Source organism: Trachymyrmex cornetzi, unplaced genomic scaffold (genome assembly GCF_001594075.2).
Source record: "Trachymyrmex cornetzi isolate Tcor2-1 unplaced genomic scaffold, Tcor1.1 scaffold21, whole genome shotgun sequence".
In the NCBI taxonomy this organism is placed as follows: domain Eukaryota; kingdom Metazoa; phylum Arthropoda; class Insecta; order Hymenoptera; family Formicidae; genus Trachymyrmex; species Trachymyrmex cornetzi.
This window is the reverse complement of record NW_017296741.1, coordinates 1,290,466-1,300,083: the sequence shown is the minus strand read 5'-3', so window position 1 is coordinate 1,300,083 and position 9,618 is coordinate 1,290,466. Positions and strand designations below refer to the sequence as shown.

The 9,618-nt window shown below is 32.8% G+C and overlaps 2 protein-coding genes across 5 annotated transcripts in view; one reads left to right on the top strand and one right to left on the bottom strand.

The window, feature by feature from the left end:
- Positions 1–1,309: 1,309 nt before the first annotated feature.
- YME1L (ATP-dependent zinc metalloprotease YME1L) lies at positions 1,310–7,702 on the bottom strand. Its single transcript, XM_018505528.1, has 14 exons — positions 7,354–7,702; positions 6,067–6,204; positions 5,441–5,857; positions 5,072–5,294; positions 4,895–4,992; positions 4,529–4,772; positions 4,294–4,426; positions 3,855–4,092; positions 3,374–3,616; positions 3,055–3,201; positions 2,626–2,787; positions 2,400–2,520; positions 2,053–2,152; positions 1,310–1,359 (listed from the first exon to the last, which is right to left on the bottom strand). Exons 1-13 carry the CDS (start codon positions 7,378–7,380, stop codon positions 2,097–2,099), a joined length of 2,247 nt encoding a protein of 748 aa, XP_018361030.1. The 5' UTR covers positions 7,381–7,702; the 3' UTR covers positions 1,310–1,359; positions 2,053–2,096.
- A 1,560-nt stretch (positions 7,703–9,262) lies between these two features.
- LOC108759954 (transcription factor SPT20 homolog) overlaps positions 9,263–9,618 on the top strand; it is a 10,689-nt gene continuing 10,333 nt past the window's right edge. For all 4 annotated transcript variants that reach the window (XM_018505696.1, XM_018505695.1, XM_018505694.1 and 1 more), the window contains exon 1: positions 9,263–9,511. The gene's annotated coding sequence lies outside the window, so the exon portion shown is untranslated. The remainder of the gene's footprint in view (positions 9,512–9,618) is intronic.

Below are 9,618 nucleotides of genomic sequence, written 5' to 3'. Positions count from 1 at the left end.
ACTCCCTAATATTAATTGACCGCAAAATCACAGAGTTTGTATTCAAAATAGCAATCATGAAATTTTTTCCCTAAGGCGGAAACGTGAAAAGTGAAAATTCTTTGTATGATGTGTGTATATATACGAACATACATACATAAAAATGTTCACTTTTCACGTTTCCGCTCTAGCGAAAAAGTTACGTGATCGCTACTCTGGACACGTTCATTTGTGTAGATATATCATCCTGAAATTTTAAGTTTCTTTTATATATATATATATTTAATACGATCACTTTCAGTATATCATCGTTGTGTTATTGCGTGTAATTTTTAATGCAAAATTAATCCAGTACATTGATCGCATTCAAATAGGATTTCCTTTGGCCTTATCGCTTAATTTTTTTAATTAAAGAAACTCTAAATAAGTCGTTTGTCACACTAATTGATGATCACTTGTAGGACACTATATGTATATCGATATACGTTTAAGATGCATAGAAAAATGCATCGAACCGTGGCATGACGCAAATGTAACAACATATGCGTTACTGTGCTGTGAGTAAATCCAAACATCGTGAGCAAACGCACAAACATATCGCAACCATTACGTTACCTTAATTGAGGTATTGCAACGATCGTTTGACACTCCATATTGCACTCCCCCCGACTCACGATTACACCCCATGTTGCTCTGCGTTTGTAAAATAAACAGCATGATATATACATATTACAGAAATCATTTCATTAAAAATCATCAGACTGCGACAGAATATTTACACAAAAATAGAGATATACTCGTATATCTCGCATATTTATCGACATAATAGGATCAAAACTTTTCAAAAAAACGTACCAGGAAAAAAGAATTTCGAAGCGCGCGCTTTAGAAATATTTCCAAATTATACTGTTTGTATGCAGCAGAAAAAAAGTTAATAGATGATAGAAAAAAGTTAACAATTAATTTAAGGTAGATTGTGCTGAATTTTTTTCCTGCACATTTTGCAACTATTAAATAGATTTAAATTATTAACAGAAAAACGTATGAATAAGAAAAAAACTATAACTATAGATATTGAAGGGTAACAAGGAAAATAATACGCACCAAAGTCTTGAGACATAAGTATATAAATATGTGTATATATACATAATTCAATACAATTTATATCTAGGTTCACTTAATGGTAAATCAAAATTTATTATAGTTCCGATACACTTCCATATTCCCGCTGGATATTTTGCGATTCTTCGATTACAGATCGAAGCCAAGCGTAAGAGGAAGACGAAATTGCCGGTAATTCCTTGATCGATAATCTCGATTTCCATTTTTGAAGAAAAAAGTGTTCAAATTTTTATTAAACGAATGTAGACCAGAAAGAAACTGCAAGGAAAAAAATTAATTCTCCAGAAAACGTAACTTGTCTAATAAAATAAATAGCTGCTTCCGTTATTCGTTAAAAAAAATCAATGAATATAGAATCTAAAATTTTCAAATCAATCGCTTTATTCGTGGTATTTAATATTTCTTATCAAAATTTGTATGTAATTAATAATAAAAATAGATGCGGTCAAAAAATAAATGCTATTGTAAAAAGAATACCGATTTAAAAATAAAAGTATATAAATATAGTATATAATGGTAATATATATTTAAATTTTATTTATTAAACATACGTAAAATATATATAATTAAGCTTTTATTTTTACATAATCATTTGCTAAAATTCTGAACAATGAAGAAGACAAACGAGAAATGATATATTTACAATCGTATTTAATAATATCTAGTAATTAAGTTTCAACAAATGCTTCAAAATATCTATTTCTAAGCAGGATATTATACATTAGCAATAGCATCTATTTTTAGAAATTCGCATAATTGAATAACAATTCATGTTTTATTAAACGTCTAAAAAATAACAGGCGTCTGAAATAAAATTTAAAAAAGTAACACAATTCGCATTTCGGATATATTTTTAATCTCTTGTAAAATCTTCGTATAAGTCTGTATAAGAATCATCATTCCGTCACACATATTCACGGTAATTTCATGTAATCGTCATAACATTCCTACCTTTGATAAATGATCTCAAATAATTACGTATTTCGTAATTAAGATCATTTCGACGACCTCTTTGAATCTGCAGACGATTCTCGTTTGCTAAGTCCCGTTTCTGAAATAATAACATCAAATACTTTTTTTACACAAATGATTGATGTCCTAATATTCTAAAATTTGTTGAATAATTTTTCGAAAATTTATTTTGTATAGATACAATATAATTATATTTATATATAAATCTATATATAAATATATATCTATAATTATACTGACTGTACACATAAATTTTTATATGAGAAATCACTATATGTTATATTACATAACAAATTACCCTTATTTCATATATAATTTATTTTTACCATTTGCTATGGCAGGTACATCATCTGCATCCAATGTCTCATACTGTAATAAGGCTTCTGCTAGTTGTTTGTGTTCTTTCGCGTGCGTTTTCAAAATTGCTTTTGCACGTTCAAATGATTCCTATAAAACAAAAAGACATACAATGATTGATAAAATTGTTTTATATGAAAAGAAAGGAAAAATATTTTCTCATCGGGTCACATTTTTAAAAGAATATATATTTACCTGTAAAAGCCGCTTTACTTCATTGTCGATGATCTCGTTCGTACTTGGCGCATACGTGTTGTTATTACCGAAAAGCTTCTTATTTTCTACTATTGACCTGAATCCCACCTTCTCCGACATTCCATAAATCTTCACCATCGTTTCGGCTATCTTCGTCGCCTCCTGCAAAGAGACAAAGATACATATCTCTATATTTATCTTAATTTATATCTCAAAAATTTTCTTGAACAAATAAAAAGTTTCAAAAAAATTATACAATATAATATACAATATAATAAAAAAAAATTTTTTTTAATATAAAATTTACAAATTTTTTAAATATGATATATTTAAAAAATCTAAATAAGACTCAACAAATCACATAATTATGAATGATATTTAAACCGTTATTTCAAGTAAAATTCCTAACATTGCAAAATATAATCATACCACTAAATCGGAAGAAGCTCCTGTAGTCACTTTTTCCGGACCAAATATTAATTCTTCTGCAGCTCTACCACCCATCATGGAATCCATATTGGCTAACAGTTGTGATTTTGTAATATGATAAACATCTTTCTCATGCATATAGGAAGTCTAAGAAAAAACATTACATTAGGAATAGTTTCAATAGTCAAGGATTATTGTACATAAATACAAATTATATTTTAAAAAAATTTCTAAAGGAGACAAAATAATTTTTAAAAATATTCAATTAATCAAAATTTTTTATAATTGTCAAATTAAAAGATAAGTTAATTATACATACATGGCCTAACGATGGACCTCGTGGCACAATAGTAACCTTATGAAGCGGCGTAGCATCTTTTGTGTAAAATGCTACTAGAGCATGCCCTGCTTCATGATACGCTGTAATACGATTGACTTCTTCATCGCGCAATTTTAGTTTACCTTCTGGACCCATTAATACTTTATCTCTAGCATGCTCTAAATGCTTCATAGTGACGCAATCTGCTTCATCAATCGCTGCGCGCAATGCAGCTTGATTTACCTGTAATATTATAATAGATACTTAATTTATATATTACATACGAGTACATTTACTTGTTTTCCAAAATCAAATAAATCAAGAAAGTTAAGTTTTAATAAACTATTTTGAATATCCTTTGAACATTTCTGTGTTCTTACACTAAGAAAAAAATTGATCGCAAACTAATAAAATTAAAAAATTTGTAAATAAAGGGTAAAACAATATAGCTAGACCTTCATGATAAAATAATCTTTCTCACCATGTTTTCAAGATCGGCTCCAGTGAATCCCGTAGTACAACGTGCTAAATAATCCGTATCGACTTCCTGTGTCAATATTCTAGCTAAGTAGAGATCTAATATTTCCTTACGGCCAAGATAATCAGGCTTGTTAACGTAAATCTCAACATCGAAACGACCAGGACGCATTAGCGCTTTGTCAAGATCCTTACGTCTATTCGTAGCACCAAGAACTATGACACCTTCATTCTGACGAAAGCTTAAAAAATCAAATTAATAAAACATCAATTTAATAAAACAAAATATTGTGAATTAAATTTTGTATCGAAAAAGTTTAAAAGTTTAACAACTTGTAAAACATTTTGTATATATCCGTAACAGTATATTTCTCAAAAGATAACTCAAAATATCACATTATGTGCGCAACTATGTTTAAATCTCAATCAATTCGTAAACTCACCCATCCATTTCAGAAAGTAATTGATTAATTGTCTGATTTGCGTAAGGATGGAGAATTGAGTTCGTCCTTTTTGCACCCACGGAATCGATCTCATCAATGAATACTACACATGGTGCCTTTTCTTTCGCCGCTCCTACGAAGTTGATTGAGGAATTGATATACTTTTCACGATTTTAGCAATTTATTAATTTTTTTTTCGTAAAATTTGTTTTCTTGTCCACTGAATTTTACTCACTAAACAAATCTCTAACACGCCGGGCACCCTGACCAACGAGAATCTCATCAAATTCAGGGCCTGCCACATGGAAGAATGGTACACCGGCTTCTCCAGCGACTGCACGCGCTAACAATGTCTTTCCTGTTCCTGGCGGACCAACCAACAATACTCCCTTCGGCAATTTTCCACCAAGGGCGGAAAATTTATCAGGGTTCTTTAAAAATTCCACTACATTCAAAAGCTCTTGCTTTGCCTCATCTACCTATAATTTTTACAAATGTTTAGAGTACCTCGAAAAATGTGCGTAAATTAGTTGTTAGTTATATTTAGATAAAATCAATTTTAAACATTACAGTAATTAATGTTTTGGAAATGATTACTTACCCCTTTAACATCACTAAACGTGACATGGATGTCCTCAGGATCAATTTCAATTCTATGACTCATAGGAAGTTTAAATATTCCTCCTCCTGGATAACTGACTGCACAATATAAATAATTTAATAAAATTAGTAAAAACTTACAATATAATAAAAACAGCGTCAATTTTTATACACGTACGATAAAGCCAAATTACAAGAATAACAGTAGAGACAGTTAGTATATTCAGCATGATTTTCAGCCACGCATTTGTTCGGCCTCGCATTTGGCGTTGTAATCCAGATTCATATCCTTCTACAAAAGCAATTTTTATTCTCTTCTGTTCGTCCGCTGTTGCTTCAGTATTGTTGAAAATGTGTTTCAGTTTCTCATAATCCGAACCCTTCAGTTCGGGTACTAAACCCTGCAATAATAAAATTAATTAGATTCATGTAGAAGCATTAGAACATTTCATTTGTCACTGTACTTTTTAAATAATATTTTTACAAGCTAGATCATTATCGGGCATATTGTTAGATTATTTGCGTAAAATATAAATACATATTGTACCATTTGTATATTAGAAGACAGTCCGAACCATTTCTTTATTCTGCTCATGAATGGTGGATTTTGTTCCAATTCCATTTTTACAGTACGTTGAGATTTGAATGTACGAATCGGCATATGATTGTGTAATTTCTTGCCATACCACGTGTGCAGCAGTCTGTGTTGCTGTTTTGTCGCTAGATGGACGACAGGTAGAATAATAGGCTCTGTGAACATGGAGCATGGAAAGTCTCGCTTATTCTCGGCAAAACTTAGACCAGATAAGTAAGACACTCTCCATTTATTATTCTCTTCCAATGGTCTTCTAAATACACTGACAGCTACGCTATCCAGTATTAAGCACATCTTATTGTCCTTCATTTTTAACACATTTGATGTGTTTAAACTTATCTCTGGTAGCTCGGTACAATTCCTCATCGCCTAAAACAAATCAAAAGTTCTACTTACATGCATAATTTCATTTTAAGACAAGCGCAACATTATAATTTAAAACTAATCAATCTTTATATATTTTTCATTTCGTAATTATTATATTTTATAATCTAATGTCTCTCTAATCATGCATCTAATGTCATAAATTTGTTCATGTATAATTTAGCTATATTAAAAAAATAGACTTATGAAAATACCTCTTGAAAACTATCAGAACAAATTACTGTCTCCTCCGCGTTTTTTTGTAAGGATTCATCCTGTTTCTTAGCTTGGACTGAATACGAAGTCGTCCTAGGAGTCGCTGTTAATGCTAGCTGCGCCAGATGGTACAAGACCTGAAATTCGAAGAATATCCAAAATCATCAAGATATTTACATGATTTATTTGAAAAGGAAGTAAAAAAAATTTTGATTTTTTAGCTATGATTATCGACATATATGATCAACTGAAATCTAAAAGTTTTGTAAATAAGCAATATTTTAAATAAATCATGAACTTCAATATTTTTTAATTGTATTGACAGAATGATGTTTTATAACTATTACACAGGCACATAAAAAATATTTTGATTCCAAGATTAGATTATGATACTCTTGTTTATTTTAACGCTCTAAAATCAAATCCAAAATCCAAATTGCTCCAACATATCACAATTTTTTTTATCGATAAAATTTTTTTTATCGACATAGTCATATTTTCCAGTATTTTTAACTTACCTGCCGCTTCATGTTAACTTTATAAACTGACATATTTTTTTTATTGCTGAACTTACTTTCTCTTTTTTACCTAAAATTACATATTAAAAACCTACAGGTCTTAAATGGCTCTAAAAATACTGGAAAATTAAGTTATTTTTTTGTTGGAAAAAAATTATGACGTGATGAAACAATGCTGAGCATCGGATTCGATTTTAGGGCATCAAGACATACATAAACCTGAACAATGTGTTCTAATCTAGGCCTGTCCAATTTGAGCTCCAGAGCCAAAACACAAAGCCATCAATGTAAAAAATTCAATGTGAGTAAGATTTCAGAGACTATGAAGTATTATAAGTGTCATGTATACCAACATTTTACATTGAAATCTTATCCATATTGAATTTGTTTAGATTGATGGCTTTGTGTTTTGGCTCCGGAGTCAAATTGGACAAGCCTATTCTAATCTCTAGATCAAATACTACATATTATTTTGTGTACCTATGTTATTGTAGACATACTGAATCTAATAAATCTTAGAAATAATAAATCTGATAATATATATATGTGTTGCAATCGCAGCACATATCTATCATACATTTGTAATTTCAAGACAGTTTTATATCATGCAGATAAAATTAGATAAAGTACACATATAAATATGTATGTCTATACACATATTTAATAAAAGCCAAAATGCAAGGACAACAAAACACATGTATATGTGGAAGATAGGCAAAACATGCTGTCAGAAACATGATGTAATTGTAAGACGTTGTGAGTGCAAACCTGATTGTGAGATTGAAGAGATATCATAATCACAAGTCTCAGGACGGGAGAATCGTACGAATTTGCGTGAAACTACGGAGTTGAAGGAGCGATCGCGCGAAAACGCTAGATCACGATTGTAGAAATAAGATCGAACGCGTACTGATCATCGAGCGGTCCAGGTTGCTTTATCGTGAATCTGTTATGATCTGTTGGACAGCCGTGGTGTTCTTCGCAGATATAATCACGTGACCGGTCACTTGGCAATTTATTGGAACATCGAACGCGATTTTTTTTAATAATGTGCGAGGACCGACCGTGTTTTGAACACGGAGCCAATTGATGGTTAGCCGTCAAAGGCACGAACTAAGAATTTATAGATTTGCCAAGATCGATGACAATCGATGATACGGCCAGTCCATTTGATGCGACACATGCTTTGAAGCATTTTTTGATTGGTCAATTAGTGAAATTCTTTTTTCCAATTGGTTAACCAAATGCTATGAAGCATTCTAATACCAAGTGGACCGCACCCCAGTATATTATAGAACAAACTTATCATCAGGTTAATAGTATATCTGTAGATTGTCGCGTCAATTGCGTCACATGTTCCAACTTGGAGTAAATAGATTTGTCGCGTAACATGGTGACTTGCTTTAAAATGCTCCTACTACAGCATTTATTCACTCTAAACGCTTTCATTGAAGTGAGTAAAAGCTATAACAAGAGCACATTGGAGCATGTTGGAACATGCGACGCGAACAAACTTTAGGTCTGTTTTCTGTGGTTGAACTAGTGTACACTTTAGGAACTTAAAGTGAGATAGATATACGTTTGATATTTGTCGAAAGCGAGAAAGAAAGTTCTAGAACAGTCTATATAGGGCAAAAACAGAAAACAGATCATTTACATGCATGAAGTTATCATCGAGGTTCAAAAGTATGTCCAGAGAGAAACCTGAGAGCGGCCATCCCGGCCTTTTTCCTGTAATGCTTCTAACGGGGTGATTCCGATTGACCACGACTCGATTGGACACCACCAATCACAGCGACCGGTGCTTAGGAGCTTTGTAATCTCAAGCGCTGTGAGTGGCTCGTGTCCAATTGATCCGTGTCCAACTGGGTGCCACCCGTCCTCATGATTTTTCTGGGTTCTACTTGGGATAGGATTGAGATGATGATGATAATTATAGTGTCCAACACCATTTTGCAAGACGACTGTGAATAGTCACTTCCGATATATTTTTGCCTGTTGAATACAAATCCGTTGTCCATGTCCATATTTTATTATAAGATACATATAGCGTTCCAATTAAAAAAAAAAAAGAGGCCAAGAAACACGATTTTAAGGATTTTCATGACATTATATAGCATTTACAGGAAATTTTATTAGAAATCAACTCAATCATAGTCGATTGTTCTCTATCATATTTGACGGTGATTGACCGCACACAGCTTACGGTTTAAAGTTTCCTATCCTATTATGTTTCGGGAATGATTACATTTCGTATTCACTGCGAGTACTGAAAATTTATTCACATTACGAATACACTATAGCTTTTTAGTACTACAGATTTTCAATAGTAAACAATGAAACGCAATCAATATTAATATTAACCGATAAAAATATATCCAAATATAATCTCGTAATGTATAATTTTGAACATTTTGAATTTTTCACTCGATCATAACGAAGCAGGGATACCTAGACACGACGCCAAAACTCGATTTATTAGAGCACTATAATATAGGTATTCGCATTCGCCATTTTTAATCTCTTCCCCACTCTTTAGTTTCTCCTCAATCTTTTTAGTGGAGAGAAAAAACAAGAGAGTGAGAAAAGGACTAAAAATGGTGAATGCGAATACTCATATTCATGGTGGAAATACGTACTTCCACCATGCTCATATTATAGCGCCTTAAGATTTCTTCACATCTCGATGCGGGGGCGGCTTGCGGGTGAACCGCCGAATCAGCTTCGCCGTCCAATCGGTCCAATGCGGTGTGGAGCATCTGCAAAGTTTTCTCACAGTTCGTGGACGTGCATGCGGTGTTTGTGTAGCAGGTTACGCTGCGCTCTCCGCGAAATGACGTTTGTTGCTAAATATTGGCCGCACCGGAGCAAGCAGTAAACCGCCGTGATATCCACTGCCGTGGTCTCTCTCTAAGTCGAAGACCAGGTACGGGTGTCGGAGGCATCTGCGACGGTCCGTCCGTCCGTCCGTACGCACGTCGCACACCGTGGGCACCGTCGTGCGCCGGACTGAACCCTCGCGACTGCGACAGG